Source organism: Oryctolagus cuniculus, chromosome 13 (genome assembly GCF_051225735.1).
Source record: "Oryctolagus cuniculus isolate XC-2025 breed Fujian yellow rabbit chromosome 13, ASM5122573v1, whole genome shotgun sequence".
Classification (NCBI taxonomy): Eukaryota; Metazoa; Chordata; class Mammalia; order Lagomorpha; family Leporidae; genus Oryctolagus; species Oryctolagus cuniculus.
Genome location: NC_142879.1, coordinates 55389726 through 55415309, shown reverse-complemented (window position 1 = coordinate 55415309; position 25584 = coordinate 55389726). Strand labels below are relative to the sequence as shown.

The following is a 25584-nucleotide window of genomic DNA, read 5'->3' as shown; positions in this document are numbered from 1 at the left end:
TGGATAGACAAATATTTGTTTATCCACAAGTTGATGGGTTGTTTGGTTTGTTTCCATCTGGCTACCACAAAGAAAACTGCTTGAATGTTTGTATAAAAGGATTCTGTGAACATGTTTCGATTTCTCCTGAGCAATCCAGGAGTAGGATTCTTGGGATTAAAGGTGGTATATATTGAACTTTATAAGAAACTGTCCAGGGACTGGTGTTCCGGTGTAGTGGAAAAAAAGCCACGTCCTGCGATGCTAGCATCCCATATGGGCTCCAGTTCAAGTCCTGGCTGCTCCACTTCCCATCCCGCTCCCTGCTAATGGCCTGGGAAAGCAGTAGAGGATGGCCCAAGTCCTGGAACCCCTGTACCCACATTGGAGACCTAGAAGATTCTGGCTCCTGGCTTCAGTCTGGCCCAGCCCTGGCTGTTGCAGCCATTTGGGGAGTGAACCAGCAAATGGAAGATTTCTCTGTCTGTCTGTTTGTCTGTCTCTCTAAACTTTGCTTTTCAAATAAATAAAATGAATCTTAAGAAAAAGAAACTGTCTAAATATGATTGTACCATTGTACATTCCCACCAGCAACATTAGAGATACTCTAAAAGTTCATGCAATGCTCTGAATATAAAGAGGAATTGTACATGTTAGGAAGAATACAGCCAGTGCCACGGCTCACTAGGCTAATCCTCCACCTTGCAGCGCCGGCACACTGGGTTCTAGTCCCAGTCGGGGTGCCGGATTCTTTCCCGGTTGCCCCTCTTCCAGTCCAGCTCTCTGCTGTGGCCAGGGAGTACAGTGGAGGATGGCCCAAGTGCTTGGGCCCTGCACCCCATGGGAGACCAGGAGAAGTACCTGGCTCCTGCCATTGGATCAGCGCAGTGTGCCGGCCGCAGCGGCCATTGGAGGGTGAACCAACGGCAAAGGAAGACCTTTCTCTCTGTCTCTCTCTCTCACTGTCCACTCTGCCTGTCAAAAATTTAAAAGAAGAAGAAGAAGAAGAAGAAGAAGAAGAAGAAGAAGAAGACGACGACGACGACGGAACAGTCCCTCAGAGATTGTGAAGTCTAATGTAAGCTCCCTGGGATCTTAAGTTCATTTTTTTTTTTATTAAGATTTATTTATGTATTTGAAAGGCAGAGTTACAGAAAGGCAGAGGCAGAGGAAGAGAGAGAGAGAGGTCTTCCATCCACTGGTTCACTCAATCTTGACTTGTGTTTCCATAATGATGAATGAAGGTCAGCATCCCTTCATCTGTTCAGTATCTATTTGTATATTTGCTTTTTTAAAAAAAGATTCATTTATCTGTTGTGAAAATCACAGTTACAGAGACAGAGGACACACACACACACACAGATATCTTCCATCTACTGGTTTAGTCCCCAGATGGCCACACCACCAGCACTGTGCCAGGCCAAAGCCAGGAGCTTCATCTGGGTCTCCCACATGGGTGCAGGGGCTCAAACACCTGGGCCATCCTCCACTGCATTTCCCAGGCCATTAGCAAGGAACTGGATCAGAAATGGAGCAGCCAGGATACAAACCATTGCCCAAATGGGATGCTGGCATCACAGGGGGTGGCTTTTCCCACTATGCTGTAATGCCAGCACCTCAACATTCTCTTTTTAAAAAATATTTATTTAAGAGACAAAGAATAAATAAAGGAGAAGAGGAGGGAGTGAGGGAGGGAGGGAAGGGGGAGGGAGGGAGAGAAGGAGAAGGAGAGGGGGAGGGAGAGGGAGAGATCCCATCTGCTGGTTCACTCCTCAAATGCTGGCAATTGCTAGGATTGGGTTGGGGCTGGGAACTGGGAACTCAATCCAGGTCTCCCACATGAGTGGCAGGAACCAATTCCTTGAGCCACCATTGCTGCCTTCCAGGGTGTGCATTAGCAGGAAGCTGAAGTCAGGAGCCAGAGCCATGTATCAAACCCAGGTACTCCAAAGCAGAATGTGGGTACCTTAATGCACCATTTGTATATTTTCTTTGGTGAAATGTCTATGCACATATTTTGTCTCCAGATCCAACTTTAAAAAATAATATTGTTTGAGTTCTTATTATTGAATTATATGAGTTCTTTATATACAATTCCTTTAAAAATATTTTGCAACTACATTCTCCCATTCCATTGCTGTCATTTTTGTTTTCCAGCTGTGTATTTTGAAGAGCAAAAGTCTTTAGGTTTGATGAAGTACAATTTATCAATTGTTGTAGGGATCATGCTTTTGGTGTCATATTATGGTAACTGTGTTTTCTTATCTTCTGTACTTTTGATGCTCTAAGCCAGGGGGGATTGCCCCTCTCAGGGTTAGTTAATTCCTAGAGACTAAGGGGCTTGCCTAGTAGAGTGTCTTTCATATGCAAATCAACGATTCCAGAGCCTGCACCCCCAACCACCTCCCATACTAGGCTCTCACAGTCTGAAATCACTGTACCCCTGCCCTAGTCACCCCCAGGCCAGGTACCAGATGACTAGGGACAGCTTCCGTATGTCCCAGAGCCCATCAAAATTATCCATATTCTAGTTCTAAGGCCACTTACCTTGCTTGCCCTGCTTACGTCTTCCTTCCTGTGAAAAGTGCAATAAAGGCTGCCCCACCCCCACCCTACCACCACCCTCAACTGCCTGCTCTGCCCATCTTGCCTCAGTGGCCCATTATGGCTGGGGTTAGGCTGGAACAAAACTGGAAGCTGGGAACTCAATTGAGGTCTCCTACATGGATGACAGAAACACAACTGAGTCATCACCTGCTACCTCCCAGGGGCACATTAGCACAAAACTGTAATCAGGAGTGGAGCCAGTACTCAAACCAGGCATTTCTATATGGAGTGTGTGCATCCCACTTGCCAAGGCTGGGCCAAGGGTTGGAGCCAGGAAGTGAGACCTCAATCCAGGTCTCCCCAGTGGGAGGCAGGAGCCCCGTCATTTGAGCTATCACTGCTGCCTCCCAGGGTGTACATTAGCAGGAAGCTGATGTCAGGGCCCGGAGCCAGGCATCATACTCTGATACTCCAATATGGGACACAAGCATCTTAACCACTAGGCTCTGAGACTTTTCTTTTTTTCTAAAACAAGTGTTTATCACTGTATTCTCTCTAAGTGCTGTTGTAACTGCAGCCCCCAAATTTTGATATGTTGTGTCTTCATTTTCAGTTAATTCAAAATATTTTCTAATTTTCTTTATGATTTCTTTTGTGGACACAGGTTATTTAGAAGTATGCTGTTTAATTTCTTAATACACTCCAGGTATCTTTCTATTACTGATTTCTAGTTTAATTCCATTGAGGTCAGCACACATACTTTGTATGATTTCACATTTCTCTTGAGCTCCTTGAAACTCTATAACCTAGAAAAATGATCTACCTTGGTACTCAGTGGAACTTTATTTAGGACCTAGAATATGGTCTGCTTTTATGAATGCTTTCTATGCCCTCAAAAAGATGTGTACTGTCCTCCAACTGGATGGCTCATTCTACAATGGGGTGGTTAGTATTGCTGTTCAAAGCTTTTATATCCTAACTATTTGCTTATTCTTCCAACTCCAACTATGATTTTTCAGTATCCAGCTATGACTATTTCTCTCTCTCTCTTTTCAGTTCTGTAAGTTTTGGATGCACAGATTTTGAAGCTCAGCTCTTATAGACATTAACATTTCCATTTGCGTCTATTTCTTTGTGTAAGGAGAGGCTGCATTTCCAATGAAACAGTAGGTAAGACATGGATACCTATAGCTCTTGTTTTATGAGTCACAGGCTCTTCAAGGTGATAGGGATTTAGAAAGTTGGAGAACTTGGTGCAGAGGAGGATACAGGGCAATAGATCTTAAAGAAAATCAATACCCCAAGAAATAAAATGAGTCAGTAGAGTGAGAGCTGGAAGTCAGCTTTGACCCAGACTGTCTCCCAAAGTTAGAAGACATTAACAACAGCCTTTCATTTCTACACTGTCAATGTCCTACCAACCTAGAATATAGTTCAGTGGCTTCCCAACTGGTCTTGGGTCTCCCTGACTCCTCTCAGACCTGGAAGGTATGGCTTCTTTGCCACTCTTCTGGTGGATCTCCCTGGATACAACCCACGTGGCATGGACAGAAATGGAAGGGGTGGTCTGAAGGGAGTAAGTGAGAAGTCACCCGCCAGAAGAGGGATTTCTGGGAATAGGAACCAAGTAGCTGCAAGGCCCTCAGGGACAGAAGCCATCAAGGCAGACAAGAAGGGAGAGCATGTGTGAATTGGCAAGTGAAAACAGGAAGAGGGACAGGATAAGAGATTTTTGACTTTTAAAAAACATTGCTAAACTAATCTGAGTCATGAGGGACTATGCTGGAGATGCCCCATAGGGTTGGAAGGGCTGGGCTCTGTGGCAGGCAAGCTGCCTGGGTTCCAGTCCTGCCTCCATCACTTACTCATGCCTGGATCTTGGGAGAGTCACTTAACCCTTCTGTCTCAGCTTCCTCACTTGCTATGGTTATGGTAAGGATCAAGTTAATGCATGCAAAGTGCTTCAAACAATTCCTGGCCCATTAAGCACTAGAGACCTATTTGCTGTTCTTTCATCCTCCTCCTCCTCCTCCTAACCATTATGTACCTATAGATTAACTAGGCTGATTTCATGGGCATTCCAATATTACATGGGTACTAAAAACAGGTGTTCAGATTACACTCACTGTGCCCCCTCATCAGAGGAGAGGTAAGAATCATTACAGGGAAATGGGAGGCCCTGGTTGCAGCACCTCAGGCTTTCAGTTCTTGGGCAGAGTTGCCCGATACACATAGAGGAATATAGGGGAGCATCTTGTATAGATTTGCATGGGTGCAGAATTTGACAGGCAATGGGACAGATGGGGCGTGCTCCACATTAATCTCCTGTGAAGATGAGCAAACATCCAGCCTTCCAATCATTAGTTCAAACTTAGTCTCTTCCTAATATCTGGTTAGAGTTAATCATTTTGCTTGGATAAATATAGCTTCTTGCCTACCCTAGACATGTATGGTTTTGTTGCACAACTAGACATGCTTTCATGTTAATTAGAAATGCATGTATCTTTTGCAATCCCAAAGACTATAAAGTAGCAGCATTACATTCCTAGGGACCTCCAGCACTTCCTTCCTTCCTGGCCAGAGTATTTTACTGTCTTCTAAAAGCACTGTCTGGGGCAATGTGCCACGGTGGCCCTGGAGGAAGCTCCATGGATCTGGAAGTCAATTCAGGACATCTGGTCTGGCAGGCCACCCACGTAATGCATTCAGCAGACCTCAACACAGAGGGTCCCCACAGCCTCTCCCCAGTGAACAAAGGCAGAGGCAGGCAGAGAATTTGCAAGCAAAAACTATTTATTCATAAGGTGAGAAGAAAAAAGAGACAACTGAACAGAACAACAGCCCACTGCAGTGAGGTTTCTGGAGCTTCGGGAATCATCTTGTAGGATCCTTGAGGGCCACGTTGGTGTCTTACCTGTGTCTTACCTCTGTGAGTTGTTCAGTAGAAAATGAGGCACTCAGTGGGTGCAGGCTGAGGCCTCCTCTCCCTTGGAATGGTCCCTTCTGTATGGCCTCCCTCCTCCATCTGCGGCAACCTCCTGGCATCTTTGATGGTCTTCCTTCTTCTTGCCACCTTTGTGTGCTGGTGCTCTTGACATTCACCCCTTTTCCTGCTCTAAGGTCCCTTTCCACCTGATTTCCTGTCTTTGCTGGCAATCTCCAACTCTAGCCCCAATCTCTCTTCTGAGTGTCCCTTCCATTGATGGCCTACAGATACCTTACATTTAAAAAAGAAATAATTGATTGGTTTTATTTATTTGAGAGAGAGCACTCCATACATTTGGCCTCCAAATGCAAGTAACAACCTGGGCTCTGCCAGGAGCCATGAACTCAATCTGGCTCTCCCACATGAGTGGCAAAGACTCAACTACTTGAGCCATTCACCCACTGCCTCCCTTGGTGCACATCAGCAGGAAGCTGGAATTGGGAGTGGAGCTAGAACTTGAACCCAGGCAGTCCAACACAACATGGGTGTCCCTAGTAGCATCTTCCCTGCTGGATCAAATGCCCACCCCTCAAGATTTCCAAAACTGAAGTTCGTGGTTTTCCCAAATGTAGTCTTGCACCTGGATTCCTCATTCAGCTACAAGACACCATCTTCCCCTTCTCACACTTGTCTAGACACCTGAGTGTTTTGGCTTTTCCTCTACCACTTCCCCTCATGCCTAGTTGGTGATAAGACTCATAGCTCAGGGGTTTCCAAGATGGCAGAATAGCAACAGGATGGTCTGAAGCATGTGGGGCAAAATTAATTTTAAGAAAGGTTGAAACTACGCACTTGAGATAAAGCTGTGGGGAATTCACAGAAAAAAAAAAAAAAAACAGCGAGAGCAGCAGAGACAGTCTAGGTCCACCCTGAAAGAGCAAATAAGAAAAGAAAAGAAAAAAAAAAGAGGGTAGGGAGATGGCAGAGGATCCAACCAGGAAAGGAGAATGCAGGCCCCCCATGGACCAAGTGAGATGGGGAGGGGAGTTTGCGGATTCCAGGAGCTGCAGATAGCAGTGGGAGGGAGCACCTGGCGGACTGCTTCTGGAGTTACACTCGAGGGAAGAATAAATGAACAGATATGGAAGTGGTGCACCTCCTTCCCTCTCTCCCCACCCTGCAGGGACCGGCAGCTGCTGGAAGAAGCCATTTTGCTCCTCTGGTTTATTTGTTTTTCGTTTTTCTCCTCTAATTTTGGACCAAGCAGGTGGCAGCTGCCCCTGCCTCCTGTGCATGCACCCAGCAATAGCAGGGCTGCTTTACTCTCCACCCAAATGAGCTGTGTAGTGGTACTGCCACCATATTCTTCTCTTCCTTTTCTCCGGTCTCTTGCCTTACTATTTTTTTCAAAGACTTATTTCCTTATTTTATTTGAAATGAAGAGTTACAGAGAGGCAGAGAGAGAGTGAGAGAAAGATCTTCCATCCACTGGCTGACTCCCCAAATGGCCACAATCCAAAGCTAGGAGCTTCTTCCAGGTCTCCCACACAGGTGCAGGGGCCCAAGCACTTTAACCAGCCTCCACTGATTTCCTAGGACATAGCAGAGAGCTGGATCGGAAGTGGAGCAGTGGGAACTTGAACTGGCACCCATATGGGATGCTGGCTCTGCAGGCAGTGGCTTTACCCACTATGTCACAGCAACAGCCCCTCTCACCTTACTTTTTAAAATGTTATTTAGAGAATACAAATTTTATGTATTTCATATATACAGAATTATGAACATAGTGATACTTCTCACTTTACCCTCTCTCCTTCCCATGTTCCCATGTTCTCTTTCTTCTATTCCCACTCTTAATTTTTGCAAAAATCTATTTTCAGTTTACTTATAAGATTAACCATACACTAAGTAAAGTGTTCAACAAACAGTATGAAAGAAAAAAACAACAACACTGTTCTACAACAGTAAAGACAAGGGCTATAAACAATGTAAACTTCACTCCAATACATCACATTTTAGGTAGTCTGTTAGTTGCCGCAGATCAGGGAAAACAAATGGTATTTGTCTTTTTGGGACTGGCTGAATTTACTAAGTATAATGGTTTCCAGTTGCATCCATTTTTTTTTTTTTGCAAAAGATAGGATTTCAATTTTTTCTTTACTGCTGAAAAATATTCCATAGTGTATATATGCCATAGTTTCTTTATCCAGTCATCAGCTGATGGACATCTGGAGTGATACCATATCTTAGCTATTGTGAATTGAGCTGCAATGAACATGGGGTACATAACTATATAACCTGCTGACTTCATTTCCCTTGGGTAAATTCCCAGGAGTGGGATTCCTGGGGTGTATGATATATATATTTTCAGATTTCTGAGGTATCTCAGTAATGTCTTTCACAGTGGCTGTACCAGTTTACATTCCCACCAATAGCAGATTAGGGTACCTTTTTCCCCACATCCTTGTCAGCATTTACTGTTTCTTGATTTCTGTATTAGAACCATTCTAACTGAGGTGAGATGAAACATCATTGTGGTTCTGATTTGCATTTTCCTGGTGGCTAGTGATCGTGAACCTTTCTTCATGTGTCTGTTGGCCACTTGAATTTCCTGTCTTGAGAAATGCCTGTTTAAGACCTTTGCCCATTTCTTAACTGGATTGTTTGTTTTGTTGTTTTTGAGCTTCTTGAGCTCTTTGTAGATTCTGGATATTAATCCTTGATCACTTGCATAGTTTGCAAATATTTTCTCCCATTCTGTCAGTTGCCTCTTCACTTTGCTGGGGTTTCTTTTACAGTGCAGAAGCTTCTCCACTTGATGTAATCCCTTTTGTCAGTTTTGGCTTTGATTGCCTCAGGGGTCTTTTCCAAGGACTCTTCCTATGCCAGTATCTTACGGAGTTTTCACAATGTTCTCTAGTAATTTGATGGTATCACGTTGTAGATTGATCCATTTTGAATGGATTTCTGTGGAATCTAAGGTGTAAGATAGGGGTCTAGCTTCAATTTCTGCACACAGAGGTACACTTCTACCAGAACTATTTGTTGAAGAGACTGTCCTTTCTCCAGGGATTGATTTTAGCTCCTCTGTTGTCGCTCCCCGTCTTCGTGGAGGAACGACACAGGACCCTGCGCTGTTCTTTTGTCTGCTCGGCCCTCCCCGGGTTTGCTGCTGGTTCTTCCCGGGTTGGCTACCGACCCTTCCACCTCCGTGGATGGGCGGTTCCCCCTGCCACATTCCCCACTTCCGCGGGGGAGTGGCACACCGCCGGCCGGCTCTCTCGGGGGCTGCACAGGTGTTCCCCTTAGATGTTCCTCTTGCCGTCTCTCTCCTCCTTTATAGTCCTCCTCCGCCAATCCCAACTTGGCTGCCCACACGCCGAGTACGCTGCTCTCCTCCAATCAGGAGCAGGATCAGCTCCTGGAGGTCAGCACTCAAGTTGGCAAGAGGCAGCTGCGTAGAAGCTGTTTTCTCCTCTCCCAGTGCCATATTGTGGGAGAGCAGATGCATAGAACAAGTCGCAATTCCAGTAACTTAGTCTAGTCCGGGTTGCTCCCCACACTCTGTTAAAGACAAGTTGGTTGTAGATGTGTGGATTGATTTCTGGAGTTTCTATTCTGTCCCATTGCTCTACACATCTTTCTTTTTTTCATCAGTACCAGGCTGTTTTGAGTATAACTACATTGTGTTATGTCTTGAAATCTGTTGTGGTGATGCCTGCAGCTTTGTTTTGTTGCATCAGGTTGCTTTAGCTATTCAGGATCCCTGTGTTTCCATATGAGTTTTAGCATCATTTTTCCTAGGTCTGAGAAGAATGCCATTGGTATTTTGATTGGGATTGCATTGAATCTGTAAATTGCTTTCAGTAGTATGAACATTTTGATAATATTAAATCTTCCAGTCCATGAACATGAAGATGTTTCCATTTTCTTTGTGTCTTCTTCTATTTCTTTCTTTAACATTTTGTAATTTTTATTATGGGACTCTTTAACCTCCTTAATTAAATATATTCCAAGGTATTTCTTTTTTTGTGGCTTTTATGAATGGGATTGATCTTAGACATTCTTTCTCAGCCATGGCATTGTCTGTGTATACAAAGGCCATTGATTTGTGTGTGCTGATTCTATGTCCTGCTACTTTACCAAACTCTTTTATGAGTTCCTGTAGTCTCTTAGTGGAGTCTTTTGGTTCTCCAAATATGGAATCAAGTCATCTGCAAATAGGGGTAGTTTGACTTCCTCCTTTCCAATTTGTATCCTTTTGATTTCTTTTTCTTGCCTAATGGCTTGCAGGACTATATTGAATAGAATGGTGAGAGTGGACATCCTTGTCTGGTTCTGGATCTCAGTGGGAATGCTTCCAACTTTTCCCCATTCAATAAGATGATGACTGTGGGTTTGTCATAAATGGCCTTGATTTTTTGAGGATTGTCCCTTCTCTACCCAATTTACTTAAGGTTTTCATCATGAATGGATGTTGGATTTTATCCAATGCTTCCTCTGCCTCTGTTGAGATAATCACATGGTTTTTGTTTTTCAGTTGGTTAATATGATGTATCACATTGACTTGCAAATGTTGAACCATGCCTGCATACCAGAGGTAAATAATATAGATCCTAGGAAGCAGTGGTGATGGTGCAAGTGAGTTCCTGCCACCCACGTGGGAGATCTGAATTGAGATCTCACCTACTGGCTTTGGGCTGGGTCCAGCCTTGGCTGTAGCAGGCATTTGAGGAGTGAACCAATGATTAGGAGTGCCCACGCTCTCTTTCTCTTTCTCTTTTCTCTGGCTCTCTGCCTCCCAAGTGATCAACTTAAAACATTTTGTAAATGGCAGCACAGCTTAATGTATGTTCAATGGTTATGAAGCACACATATGCTACAACCCTGGCTGCTTAGCTGGGAAGAGATCTGAAGTTATCTCACGGAAATGGTTGCCCTCCCCCACGCAGTCATCTGCCAGCTTTCCTCTCCCATATAGGTAGTGGGCCTGAAAAGTACAAAAGTACAAAAAAGGGAGAGAAAAAGAAGAGAGAGGAAATACCATCCTAGGCTGAGAAGTAGGAAGGGAAATTAAAGGGAGGGGGAAGGCTTGGGACCACACAGCAGTGTGGCTTTTGCATAGGTGATTGCTTGTGCTTTCTGGTGAAGGGGTGCAAGGAGGAGTGTCTGAAATCAGAGGGGAAGTTGAGACATCAGATGGGGGTGGGTGTGGCTCACTGTCCTGGGCAGGGCTTCTGTGTGTGTGCATTTCATGCATTCCTATGCAGCTCACATCAGCTGGGTGCAGTTTTCTGTGCCTGTCTAGTGTTTCTCCAATACAAAATCCCTCACATGAGCAAATGTAAAGTTCACATGATACTTAAATTATCCCCTAATATACCACTCAAGAGGAATAGATTTGCATTTTCTTTTTTTAAAAATATTTATTTATTTATTTGAATGGCAGAGTTATAGAAAGAGAGAGAGAGAGAGAAGGAGAGGCAGAGAGTAAGATCTTCCTTCTGTAATGTATGGAGCTGAACTATTCCAAAGCCAGGAGCCAGGAGTTTGTTCCATGTCTCCCACATGGGTGGAAGGGACCCAAGCACTTGGGCCATCTTCTGCTACTTTCCAGGCACATTAGCAGGGAGCTGGATTGGAAGTGGAGCAGCGGGTGCTTGACCCAGTGGCCATATGGGATGCCAGTGCCACAGGCTGTACCATAGCACTTGCCCCTGAATTTGTTTGTTTTTTTTTTATAAGATTTATTTATTTATTTATTTGAAAGGCAAAGTTACAGACAGAGGGAGGTCTTTCATCTGCTGGTTTACTCCCCAGATGGCTGTGACAGCAGGAGCTGTACCAATCAGTCCAAAGCCAAGGGAACCAGGAGCTTCTTCTAGGTTTCCCACATGGGTTTAGGGGCCCAAGTACTTGGGCCATCTTCCACTGCTTTCTCAGGCTATAGCAAAGAGCTGAATTGAAGTGAAGCAGCCTGTACATAAACCTGCGCCCATATGGGATGAAAGCACTGCCAATGGTGTTTTACCTATTTCCCTAAAGTTCTTGTCCCCTAAATTTGCATTTTCAAAACAAGCCTGAGAGCACAACTCATTGTACTTAAATTCAATGAAAAGGGCCTCAAACCTCAGCCTGCAGTACTGCACCCCATATGGGCCCGGCTTCTGGTCCCGGTTGCTTCTCTTCCAGTCCAGTTCTCTGCTGTGGCACAGGAAGGCAGTGGAGGATGGCCCAAGTTCTTGGGCTCTGAACCCACATGGGGAATCCAGAAGAAGCACCTGGCTCCTGGCTTCAGATCGGTTCAACACCTGCCTTTTTGGGAGTGAACCAATGGAAGAAGACCTTTCTCTCTCTCTCACTCTCTCTCTTTCACTGTTTATAACTCTACCTGTCCAAAAAAAAAGGTTCAGTGAAAAGACAACTGCAGGTTGTGCTTAAATTGTCCAACTATCATTGCCCACAATGATTCACATGGGAACCATCTCATTCTTGGCAGTCTTCTATTCAGTATGTACTATCTTCAAGGCTTTCCATCACCTGAGGCAGCAATGTAACTGTGCCTTAATGGTCTCAAACTTTCAAAAATCTAAAGCAGTGTCTGACTCTGGTAGATTGTCAGGAAGTACGAACATACTACTGTACATTCAGATCATGATGGCTTAATAGTCACTTCGTGCCAGCTCTATGCTAGGAGCAGGTCATGAATCACCTTATCTAATCCTCCCAACAATCCTTTGCTTGTCTGCATGAACAATCTGTACACATGATGAGATTATTGAGGCTTAGAAACTGGCCCCCATGTAGACAACCAGCAAACGGGGAGTCTGCCCTCAGCCAGGCCAGACTCCAGGGCTTTGCTGAGCTGGCAAAGCAGAGAACTGCTCTCTTGCATTTGCCAGGAAAATTCCATGGACCAATAGGAGTTTCAGCAGCTGTCTGAGTACCAAAAAGGGAGAGAATGTGTGAGAGGGGCGAGAGCATGCAGGCACAGACAACACAGCTTCAGAGACAGCTCTGATGTGGCACAGAGGGTGGGGTGCAGGTTTTGAACAAGGGGAGTCAGACCGGTGGGCATGAAAGGGCCAGCTCAGCTCAGGTCTCCCACATCCACCAGGCACAGGGGAGCCGTGGGGCTGCACTGAGTGCAGGTGAACCCAGAGAAGACACTCCATATGGAGCTGTCAGGACGGGCTGCAGCCAGGCGCAGACAGGGATGGGGTAGCAGCCAGGGCTGCTCCAGATGGCATGGGTTACAGTGAGGATTTGCTTCTGGGCAGGGGAGGGGACTCTGCAGTGTTGCAGTGCCTGGAGGGGGCAGCAAGAAAAGCCATCCCCTCTGACAACAGACTGCAGGCAGCAGTAGTCACCCCCCCCCCCAGGCAGTTAAACAGTAAGAGAGAGAGAGTTATAGACAGTGAGAGAGAGACAGAGAGAAAGGTCTTCCTTCCATTGGTTCACTCCCCCAATGGCCGCCATGGCCGGTGCTGTGCCCATCCGAAGCCAGAAGCCGGGTGCTTCCTCCCTGTCTACCATGTGGGTACAGGGACCCAAGCACTTGGATCATCTTCCACTGCCCCCGGGGCCACAGAGAGAGCTGGACTGGAAGAGGAGAAACCGGGACTAGGACCCGGCACCCCAACCGGGACTAGAACCCGGGGTGCTGGCGCCGCAGGGGAGGATTAGCCAAGTGAGCCACGGCTCCACCAGCATTAGTCACTTTTTAACAAGAAGGGGGAAAACTTAACGTAGTGGTTGAAAGTGGTGTCCCTGTTACATGTGGGTTACATTAAGGCTCCCAGCCGTGCAACCTTAGCAAAATGATTAAACCTTTCTGGGTCTCTGTGCCTCTGTACCCAGGGGTGGTGTCTGCAGCCTGGCCTTATTGAAATGTTCTCTCTGATGGCTAAAGCATCTATAAGAAAGAGGAAAGGTATTAGGAGTAGATCAAAAACCGCATGCTCAAGTAGTTCATTGGCTTTTTCCTCATGTTTTCAGCTGGTGCCAGACTCAGGTCCACAGAGTGCTCTACAGAATTTGCTGTTTACTGGGAGAATGATTACAAAGTAGGTTCCAGGTCTTTAATTGTAGCTGCTGACAGCAACATGGTTGTCCTGTTAACAGGTCTAACATCAGACACGTGTCCCATGCCAGCTGTCCCAGTGCCTCTTCCTGGCCATCCAAGGCAGCTTTGCCTTTTCGTCCTCCACGCACAAAACCTGGAGCCCAATTTTAACCTCAGTTGTTCTCCTAGCACAGGTCTGGCTCCTTCTTCCATCCCAATGCCTCTCTGACTCGTTCCTTTTCCACTTCCACCTCCTTCTTTCTCGTCCGTGCCCCTCCCACCCCTCACGGGTCTCTACAGACCTACACCTGTTTCTGCTTTCACCTTTGTGCCAAATGAATGATCAACCGATATTTAGGATACCACTTAAACCGCTTATCTCCCTTCCTGGAGACTTTTCAATAGCTCTTTTTCTGAGTGCTAGGGCGAGGTTGGATTCCTCCATTTGTCATTCCAGGCTTTCCTTGCACAATCCTTCCCCGGATTCTTTGCTGGGGGCGGTGCCTTGAACCCACCGCGTTTTCGCGATCCTTCTTCCCCTCCTGCTGGAAGGCCTGCTGTGCGTCCCACCACCAGTTTCCCTGACCTGCTGATTTTTCCCACTTGGGATCCCCACCCAGGCCAGCACGGAACTATCTAATGCACCCGTGACTTTGTCTCAAAGGGTGGGACCCTGCTTTATGTTTTGTTTTGGTTTTTTTACTTGAACCTCCCCAACAGAGAGCGGAGGCTCAGACACCCAAAAACTGTTGAACGGATGGATGGACGTGGGAAGGAACACGCTCCTGGCTGAGCCTCTTCTTCCCTCATTCGCAGCGCCCTAACCGGGTTTTGAATGTAGGCAAGCGAGCCCGACCCCCAGCGCAGCCGGCGGACCTGTGGTGGGCTCGGTTCCCGAATCCAGAGCACGTCCTCGTCACCCGCTCTGGCCCGAGGACAGCGCTGCAGAGTCCCGCGCTTCGCTCCCTCTCCGGGAGGCGCCGCTCTGTGGGAACCGGGTGGGCTGCGGCGTCGCGCGCTCCGACGCCCACTCCCCCATCCCCGCCCTGGCCGGGGCTGCGGGGACTTGGGGGTCGCCCCTCGCCCTCCCCCTTGTGGCCATTGGGCCGCTCCGCGTTGCGCGGGTGCACGGGGCGGGGCGGGGCCCTCCCCATCTCCCCTCGGCTCCCCTCCCCTATTTCCCGGGGTGGGGACGTCGGGAGGCGGAGGCGTGGAGGGGCTGCGGCGGGGCGTCCGGTTACATCTGGGTCTTCCGCACCCGGCGGCCGCAGAGCGCTGAGTTTGCGGGCTCGCAGTTGGGCAGCATGCGGGCTGCGTGGATGCGGGCGCTGCTGCTGCAGCTGCTGCTGGCGGGGCCTGGGGGCTGCCTGAGCCGCCAGGAGCTCTTCCCGTTCGGGCCGGGGCAGGGGGACCTGGAGCTGGAGGACGGGGACGACCTCGTCTCCCCGGCCCTGGAGCTGAGCGGGGCGCTCCACTTCTACGACAGATCCGATATCGACTCGGTCTACGTGAGTGCGACCCGGGGCGGGCGGTGTGGGGTAGCTGGAGGGAGGCCGCGGGGGGCAGGTCGGCGTCGGAAGGAAGGCGGGGCTCGCCGGGGGCGCCCGCGGAGCTGGACGGACGTGGGCGTAGCGGGCGCGACCGCGGACCGCTGGCAGCCCGCGCACAGGGCGCGGCGCTGGGTTTCCGCGCCCGCAAGGCTCCTGCCGAGGTCTCCGCAGCGCGCGGCCGGTGTCATCGAGGGGCTCGCTCTCCGGGTCTGCTGGGCCCCGGGCGCGCCCTGCCCTGACTCTGGTTCCCGGGCGCCCAGGACCCCGGGCGGAGTTTCCTGCCCTGCAACTGTGGGCTGCATCGCCACCGGGAAGTCGGTCTCCGCCTCGCCTTTGTCCCGCGCATTTGGGGCCAGGACCCGACCCAGCTCGAGTGGGACCGGTGCAGGCGGTCCGTAGAAGGGCCGGAGTTGAGGACCCCTGCGGGTCCCGGGCCAGGAGGGACGACCAAAGCAGGCCTTGTGTGTTCGTGTGCGTGTGCGTGAGTGTGTGTGCGTGTGTGTGTGGACACGCCGGATATGTCTTGGCAGTGATTCTGTTCTCCAGTCGGTCTGGACCTAGAGTCCAGAGTTCAGGGCTGAGAACGCAGGACGCCCTAGGGATCCAATTTCCTGTGGCTGAGCCTTGTCACCGTGGTGGTGGTGGGGGGGGAGAGCAGATGTGTGAGGAGGGGGGTCATGTGACCTTTAGCTCTCTGGAGCCTTGGTAGACCTGGCAGACCTGGGGGCGTTGTCACCTTGGTGAAATCCATCAGTACAGCCGCCTCCCCCCCCTTCTCCCACCCCCTGCCCCCGCTGCCATGTGGCTTTCATATAAGGTCTGCGCGCATTCGAGCAGTGCGGGGGCGGGGGGGGGGGCGTCCACACTGCCAGAGAGATGGCTGTGCTCCCAGCCGGCCTGCTGGCGACTCTTGAACAGCATTCACGTGGAGCCCTCCACTTAGCACCCACAAAGAGCCCTGGCCCACCTTTAGCTAGCCTGATGAAGCCTGAAGACCCTCTTTCACCTTAATGCTTTTGAATGTACAAAATAAAATCCACAAGATTGCCAAGGAAACCAGATGTATCGAAGACCCAATCAAAATATATTAAAAGGTGCAGGCTTTGGCTTAGCAGTTAAAAGGTATTAGTTAGGACACCCATGTCCCATATGGGAGTGCCTGGAGTCAGTCCAGCTGGGTTCCTGACTCAGTCCTTCTGCTATGGCAGACCCTGGGTGGCAGCTGTGGTGGCTCAAGGAATTGTGTTCCTGCATTGAGTTCCTAGCTCCTGGCAGTGGTTGCTAACATTTGGAGAGTGAACCAGCTGATCGGAGTCCCTCTGTGTCTTTTTTTTAAAAAAAAAAAAAAACATATTTATAGAGTACTAGGTGTGCTTCCTGTCCACCACATTGAGTAACAGGGTGTAGCAGTGGGTCCAGCAGTGGATCCTGTAACTGTTGACCTTTGAAGATCATGAGGACTGAGCAATTCAGAAACCACTGCAGCAAGTGTAGTGTGATACTGAAATACCCATGAGTTGTGTTAGCGACAAAACCAAGACTTGCTGCTGGATTGGTTTGTTGCCTACATCCATAACCGAAGGAAATGCTAAATGGTGAGTATTAAAGCATTAAATTTCTGGGGCTGCTACTGTGACATAGCTGGTAAAGCCAATGCCGTTATCCCCTTTGGTCCTGGTTTGAGTCCTGGCTGCTCCAATTTGGATCCACCTCCCTGTTAATAGCCTGGGAAAAGCAGTGGAAGATGGCCCAAGTACTTGGGCCCCTGCCGCTTACTTGGGAGACCCAAGTGAAACTTCTTGTTTCCATCTGGCTCAGCCCTGGCCCTTGTGGCCACTTGGGGAGTTGACCAGCAGATGGAAGATCTCTCCCTTTGTCGCTCCTTTTCTATCTCTGATTTTCAAATAAAATAAATCTTTAGCAAAAAATCCTTTTAACATCCTGGTTAACAGATCCATGAAATTCTTTTTTTGAACCACTATGGAGATCTTTGGACCCTTTGTTAATTTGGGACCTGCTGCCCTCTCCCTGTGGCATCAGCTAGCCACACTATAATATAAAGACCCAGAAAATCTGTCCCTACCAAAAGAGTTCTTTGAAAGCACCCTTCCAGTCTAGTTAGATTTAATTTGCATTTAGGAATCCCAGAGGTTCCCTTGGGCTTTGGATTTGTGCTGCAGGTTGGGTTCTCCAGGAAGCCGACTCTGAGCTGGAGATTAGCAGCAGGTTACTTCATTAGGGTGAGCACGCCAGATCTGCACCTGTGGAAAGGAGAGAACTGAAACACTGAGCAAAGGGAGAAAGCCAGGGTACAGTGCAGTCCCAGCAAAGGACTCTGCCTGCCGGGGGTGGGGGTGGGGAGCTCTGTAGCTATCTCAAGTCAGTGTGAGAAGGCTGGGCCCCTGAGCCCTGGCCTGGGTTAGTGACTCACTGGATAAGGACTCCCCTGGGTGGAGATGTGCCCTGAGGTGAGGTAGTTTTCTGTTTGTTTTTGTTTGTGCTGGAAGCCATCTTCAAAGAAGGCTAACAATTGAGGGCTGCACTCCCGAGGGGGTGAAGGGCAATCTGCTGACAGCTCAGTGTCCACCCCTACCTGTAGCTGTGTAGATGCTGTTTTGAGCTGATGGAAACCCTCACATGACTCAGAGAAAAGGCGCATTGCTAGGGAGTATGGGTAAGCACTGGGTGGTCTGTGCAGTCCAGCTGTTGGGAGAATGAAAGGCATACCCAGCAAGAAAGAAAAGTTACTCGTGGAGTAGACTTGCCTGTGTCTGGTGTTTAATCCTCAAAACACTCCCTCCCATCTCTTTTCAGATAAATTCTCTCCATCCCACTATGGGATGCACAGGTGTGTACCACCAGTTAAATGCCAAAGCTTGGAGTTCAACCCCAGTCTGTGTCTGACTCCTAGCTCTTTCAAGCACCCAGGCTAACACGTGGTAATAGACATGCGGAGTTGTTGGTAGGCAGAGTAGTGAGAGAAGACTTCACAGGCAGGTCCCTTTGAGTAGGCACAGAGGGAAAGGACAGACCATTGCAGGTGGAAAGAACCTCAGGAACAAATGCCCGAGGGTGGGAATAGGCATGGCATGTGCTGGGAAAGTGAGGAATCTGACTGGAGTGAGGGTCTCTCTTGGAACAGGAGGTTTCTGTCCAACTAGGCAGATGGGGTCAGAAGATAAAATGTGTGGTTAGATTGTGCCATGTAACAACCAACCTGGAAACCTCAGTGGCATATGACACTAATCACTGACTGCTGTCCTTTCTGGGGACAGCTGGTGGTGGACTGATCCAAGGTGGCCATCATGGGGCAGTTAGGATGATTTGGGTCTGCTGCACAGGGCACTCATCCTGTAGCAGTTCCTTCTGATTCCATAGCCACTAGCCAAGCTTAGCTACCTTAATTTAAATAATTGCAACTCAGTAATAAGGAATTTTCAGGCTTTCACTCACACTAGCCACGTACCACGTGCTCAGGAATGCCACGTGGCTCATGGCTACTGTATAGAACAGTGCTGCTATAGAACATTTCCATCACTGCTAAAATTTCCACTGGACAGCCCTGCGTTAGAGGGCCTGTGTCCTTTCCAGGGAGACACCAAAGGCCCAGGAAGCCGGCAGAAAGACCTCCATGCTTCTCAAGACTCTGCTGGGGCCTATCTACTACTGTCTCGTGGACTAAAGCAAGTTGTATGGCCAACCTCAGTCAATGGTGAGGCATGTCACCCCACCCATGGTGACAACAGGGATGAGTCAGGGTGCAGGGGAGAATTGGATCCAAGTGATGCATGTGCCACCTGGAAGGTCCCTGAAAGATGGCCAGGAGGTTGGCGGCTGGTGGTGTAGCTGCTCACAAAGCCTTCCCATCTTTAGTAAGGTAACTCTAGTTGCTTGCAAGGTGGTATGAACAAAGGGACAAGGTTGGGGGGGGTTGGAAGCAGGGAAGCCAGTCCCATAAGTTACTACTTTGCCCAGATACAAGGTGATGGGGGCCTTCAGAAAGGGGGCAAGGAGAGAAGAGGATGGAGCTGACAGGTGATCTGAGATGATTCGCAGGATTTCTGTGTGGTCACACCTGAGACATCAAGGAGAAGGCAGGCAGCATTGGGGTGACTGGGAGACTGACTTAAGTGAAAGGGCATGAGCCCAGATATGACACTGGCATTGGGGACCAACAAGGGGACCAGAAATTGGGGATGCTGTGTAGCCAGTAGACCCTTGAGTAAACAGAACATTCAGGCTTGGGAGGAAAGCAGAAGCCTTGAGGCACTGGTTTACAAGGGGAAACAGGAGAGTTAAACAAACAGCCAGATTTGGGGCCCTGGAAGACACTATGCTAACACTCTAACAAGACAGTTCTCAGTGCGGTCCCTGGGTGTCCTAAAGCCTTTTGCAAGGAATCGACAAGGTCAGAACTCTTTTTTCCTAAATACCATGTTGTTTGTGTTTTAGACTCCCATGCTCTCACACATAACACAGTGGAATTCACCCGAAGTTATGTGATGTGTGATGCTTATCATAACGGGTTGAATATAGAAGCAGATAGAGTCTAGCAGTCTTCCAGTAAGCCAGACACCACATTGATTTGCCAGAAATGTATAGCAGTTGGGCCGGTGCCGTGGCTCAATAGGCTAATCCTCCACCTTGCGGCGCCGGCACACCGGGTTCTAGTCCCGGTCGGGGCGCCGGATTCTGTCCCGGTTGCCCCTCTTCCAGGCCAGCTCTCTGCTATGGCCAGGGAGTGCAGTGGAGGATGGCCCAGGTGCTTGGGCCCTGCACCCCATGGGAGACCAGGAAAAGCACCTGGATCCTGGCTCCTGCCATCGGATCAGCGCGGTGCGCCGGCTGCAGCGGCGGCCATTGGAGGGTGAACCAACGGCAAAGGAAGACCTTTCTCTCTCTGTCTCTCTCTCTCACTGTCCACTCTGCCTGTCAAAAATAAAAAAAATAAAAAAAAAAAAGAAATGTATAGCAGTGGCATTTCTTTTCTTTTTAGTTTGAGAAATAGTTATTTTCATTAAAATAGTCATTTATGTTAACATGTAGTGAATTGTTTTTTAAAAGATTTATTTTATTTGAAAGTCAGGGTTACAGAGAGAAAAAGAGGCAGGGAGAGAGGTCTTCCATCTGCTGCTTCATTCCCCAATTGTCTACAATAGTTGGAGCTGTGCTGATCTGAAGCCAGGAGCCTGGAGCTTCTTCCGGGTCTCCCACTTGGGTGCAAGGGCCCAAGGACTTGAGCCATCCTCCACTGCTTTCCCAGGCCACAACAGAGAGCTGGATGGGAAGTGGAGCAGCCAGGATTTGAACCAGCACCCATATGGGATGCAGGCACTGCAAGTGGTGGCTTTACCTGCTATGCCACAGTGCCGGCCCCTGAATTATTATTTAAATATGAATGTCTCAGTGTTTCTCAGCTTTAATTTCTCGTATGATCGATGTTGATTGAGATGACCTTCATAAACCAAAGCAAGGCAGGCATTTGGCCCAGTAGTTAAGATGCCACTTGGGACATCCACATCCCACATCAAAATGCCTGTGTCTAGATTGGCTTTGGTCCAGATTCTAGCTTCCTGCTAATGCCCTTTGGGATTCAGCAGTGATGGCTCAAGTAATCAGGTCCCTGCCACTTGTGTGGAGATCGGGATGGAGTTCCCAGCTCCTGGGCATTTGGGGAGTGAACCAAAACAGGGGAGGTGTCTGTCTGTCTCTCTCTCTTTCCACTACCCCCACCGCAAGTAAAAATAAGCAAATTAAAATTATAAACACAAGTGTTTGTGGATGTTCAATAGTTTTTAAAAGTGTAGAGAGAGTCTAAGACCAAACTCTTGGAGAACTGCTGGTCTCCTGCTTTCAGTTTGACAGATGTTCACAGACACGAGAAGGCACTGCCGAAGTGCCCTCTTCATTCCTAACTGCCTATGTGATATGGTCTGATTCCTCCACGGAATCATCTCCCTTGTTGAATGGTAAATCACTTTAATTCCTCCCTTAAAACAAGCTCTACTTTGGACCCCACCCTAGGACTGATCAGACAGCTCACCAAGCCACTGGACGTTGTACATGGAAGCTCTGCTGCCTTGGCCAATGCACTTCAGACTCCCCCGTTGAGAGGCCTTCAAAGTTATGATAAGTGGAACAGAATAATAAACAATGTGTTCTCCCTTTGGGATTTATCATCTCAGTTTATTAATGTCGGTTAGCTCATGCTGATTGGAAAGCTGTGATTGGATGTATAGATTAACAGAAGAATTTCTAGAACATGATTTTGTTGCATATAGAATTATTTGATTCATAAACATGAATAAATGAGTTGTTATTTAATAAGTTCAGTTTGTTTTTCCATGCCGTGGGAAAATACTAAAAGGACATCCTTGGTAGCAAAAAGATTATATACCTCTGTCCTGACTCATCTACTGGCCTCTGGTCTCTCTTCCCTTCTCTCACTTCCTCCCCCCACCCCCACCATCACATACTTGTTCACTCAGAACTACAACACTTGGGGCAGGAGTCTGGCACAGGGTTTAAGACACCACTTGGGATGCCTGCATCCTATATCAGATTTCTTGTGTTTAAACCTAGTTCCACACTCCATTCCAGCTTCTTGCTAATGTGTACAGTGATAGGCACAGGTGATGGCTTAAGTACCTGGATACTTGCCATCATTTGGGGGAGTTCCAGCTCCGGGCCCTGGCCTGGCCCATCCTTGGCTATTGGGGGCATTTAGGAAGTGAACCAGTAGTTGGAAGATCTGCCTCTCTCAATCTGTCTCTGCCTTTCAAATAAATAAACAGGCAATAATGGTCAGCATTTCTAGTAACTTTTTTTTTAATTTTATTACTTGAAAGGCAGAGTGACAGAGAGCTTCCATCCACTGGTTCACTCTCCAAATGGCTATAATGGCCCAGGGTTGGCCAGGCCAAATGCAGGGACTAGGAACTCCATCTGAGTCTTCCACATGAGTGGCAGGTGGCATTCTACTGCCCTTGCAGGTGCACCAGCAGGAAGCTGAATGGGAAACAGAGCAGCTGGGATGCCAGAGTTGAAGGCAACAGCTTAACCCACTGCACCACAAGGCCAGCCCCCTCTGGTAATCTTTTAGAAAGAACAAAAATGAAATGGCTCGAGGGAAGTTTATGAATTTGCTGGTTGAACCCACAGCCACCAACTGTGGCTGTGAAAGTTGTTCCCAGCACAGGAGCTCTGGCCCAGGTGACAAAGGAAGGTGACTTCTAGCCCCCATTCCACTCCCCAAGCCCTGAGCCTCAGCATGGGGCTAGGGGCACTGTCTTCCAATTTGCCCAGGTTGCTGTGTGCTCTAGCAGTGACCCTGGTTGAATCACAGAAGGTGTAACAGAAGATTGATTCCCAGTGGAGGCTGTAATGGACTCAATTAGTCATGTTGCCCAAGTTATAATCCAGGTAAAATGATCTCATTTTTCAGCCTGCTGTTACTCTGGGGCTTTTTATTTACAAACTGAAGATAATTCACAGGATTCTCCAAGGTCCGTTAGATACTTGTTTGAGTGACTAGTTGATGAGTAAATCTGACTGACTGTTTCAGGACACTAAGTATCACTTTTTGTAAAATGCAGTCCAGTATTAAGATCCATCATTTAGTCATCTGAGAGAGAGAGGTTCAGTGCTAGGCTTTGGAGGTTAGTGATAGAATATAAGACCAGTGTGGTTTCTGCTCTCGTGGAGTACGTGGTCTAGTGAGGAGGACAGACATTAAAACAATGGTTTTACCAACTGCACTTGTGATGCGTACCCTGAGAGGTCCAGGGAGTGAGTATACTGTGCTGGGAGGTGTCTGGAGAACCTCCTCCAACAGGGCTGGAGCTGTGGGATGAGTCCGGGTTAGCTGCATATGAGATCCCCCTGGAGTATAAAGAATAGGAACTTGGCCTGTGGTAGGGATCAAAAGCCAAGGGGAAAATGACCCAGGGAGCCAGATGAACTTGGTGAGTTAAGCAGTGCTGGAGCACAGTACCTTGTAACTCCGACCTTGTCACTCCCAGACTACAACCATCCAGGGGTTTTCCTTGGTGTTTATACTCCCAGCTCCTCACATAGCTCCCCAAAGCCTACCATGACCCAATCTCTCCATCCTTATACCTTGCTCTTGCTCCACACTTACCAGGCTCCAGCTGCCTAGACCACAGCCAGCATATCCTTCCAGGTCTTGGTGCTTCTCTCGTCTCTGCCAGGAATGCACAGCCAATCTCCCAGGGCTGTACCTTCATCAGGCCACCGCCCACAGCAAGCCTCTTCAGCAGCATGCTAGCTCCTTTTCATCACAGTGTGGACAAACCCCTAAGCTGGTTTGCTCCTACATTTACTTGTTGCTTGCCTGTCTCCCCCTTTACAGTCTGAAGCCCATGTGGGCATGTCTTGTCTGTTGAATTCACAACCATCTTCCCAATACTCAGGGTAGTGTCTGGGGACATAGTAAGTGCTTGTTGACTGAATAAAAGACTACCAGAGTGTCAAACTTTATTCTGCAAAATAGTAGCAAGCCATTAAGAGATTCCTAATGTCTCATTAGGAGATATTAGAGAGGTAGCTCAGGTGGGCGATCCAATGATCTTCATATTACAAAGGGAACTGACACACCCAGCTAAGGGGTTTGCCAAAATTCACCCAGGGGCAGGTGTTGTAGCATCCCATATCAGAGTGCCTAAGTTTGAGTCTCACTTCTGATCCAGCTTCCTGCTAATGCATACCCAGGGAGGCAGCAGGTGAAGGCTCAAGGACTTGGAGCTGCCATCACTTGGGAGGACTGCATGGAGCTCCCTGGCTTTGACCTGGCCCAGCCCCAGCTGTTGTGGGCATTTGGGGAGTGAACCAGTAGATGGAGAGTCTTGCTGTTGCTCTCACTTTTGCACACCTTTCACATAATTTGAAGTAAGTAGATACAACTTTAAAAAAATTCAACCAGTCAGCATCAGAGTTAGACCCTGAGCTCAGGTCTTCTGCCTCCTAGTTCTGTAGTCTTCCTCATGTGTCACACTGAGTGCCACTTGCCTCCCTCTCTCTGTGTAGACTTATAGGCTGTGTGTTGAGAGATTAGTGACAGGTGATGTCTGATATGACCCTGCCCCTTGAGGACATTATAGCATTACACTGTTCACTAATGCATTGCTTGTAAAAGTACTTGATTCTCAGGTCCTGGAGAGCAGATTCCTTAACTATCTGCCTTTGGGTAAATTTTGCTTTCTTTCTTATTATAAATGTTTTCAAACACACATACACAAAAGTGGAGAAAGTGGTATCATGAACACTCATAGATGCATTACCTAGATATAACAGTTGTTAACATCTTCCATATTTGATTAGTTTCCCTTTGCTGTTGTGTCTCAAGTACAATCTTCAGGCTATTTCATCATAAGATATTTTATGTCCAGTTCTAAAAATCAAGAACATTCCCTACATAACTACACTATTATCATTCATAATAAGTTCGTATTATCAAGTTATTCTCAGTCTGTATTGAATTTCCCCAAAGCTGCCCTTTATACTTGAAAATTTATTTAGACTGGAATCCAGAAAAGGACCAAGCATTATACTCTTGCATTATACTCAAGCATTATATACTCAAGCATTATTATACTCAAGCATTATACTGTGTCTCTTCCTTTTGATTTATTCACCTATTTAAGAATCATTGCCTGTTCTGAAGAATAGTTCATCTTCTACACTTAGCTGTTTTCTTTGTGACATAGTATAGTGTGTTACCCCATTCCTGTATTTTCTGTCAACTGGTAATTGTATCTTAAAAATATTCAGGTTAAACCCACAGGTTAAACATTTTTTTCTGGGGCTAGTGTTGTGGCATGGTGGGTAAAACCACCACCTGTGACACTGGCATCCTATATGGTCACTGGTTTGAGTCTCAGCTGTTCCACTTCTGATCCAGTTCCCTGCTAATGTGCGTGGGAAAGAAGCAAAGGATGGCCCAAGTTCTTGGGCCCTTGACACCCACCTGGGACACTTGGAATAAGCTCCTGGCTTCAGACCTGCCTAGCTCTGGCTGGTGCAACTATTTGGGGAGTGTACCAGCAGATGGAAGATCTCTCCCTTTCTCTCTCTAACTCTGCTTTTTCAGATAAACAAATAAATCTGTTTAAAAAAAAATTTTTTTATTGAGAAAACATAGAATTTTATTTTTAAATTAATTTTGGAGAATGGTAATACATTCAAAGGGTTAAGATAAATTTATAAAAACTGTAAAGCAGTGTTTCCTTGCTTCCTGGCTTCTAACCTCATAGTTCCCTCCCCATATGTAACCACCCTGTTCTTAATGCCAAATCAAAAATAACAAGGATGGACTCACATAGTGGTGCAGTGGGTTAAGCTACCAGTTGCAATGCTGGCATCCCATATGGATACTGGTTTGAGTCCTGGTTGCTCTGCTTCTGATCCAATTCCCTGCTAATACACCTGGGAAGGCAACAGATGATGGCACAAGTATGTGGGCCCCTGCCACCCTTATGGGATACCTGGATGGAGTTCCA

General features: G+C 47.7%; 1 protein-coding gene across 1 annotated transcript in view; it reads left to right on the top strand.

Moving 5' to 3' along the window:
- Positions 1 to 14293: 14293 nt before the first annotated feature.
- Positions 14294 to 25584, top strand: part of NID1 (nidogen 1) — a 78485-nt gene continuing 67194 nt past the window's right edge. The window contains exon 1 of the mRNA XM_070055550.2: positions 14294 to 15025. Within this exon, the coding sequence (XP_069911651.2) occupies positions 14822 to 15025 (204 nt within the window). The 5' untranslated portion in view covers positions 14294 to 14821. The remainder of the gene's footprint in view (positions 15026 to 25584) is intronic.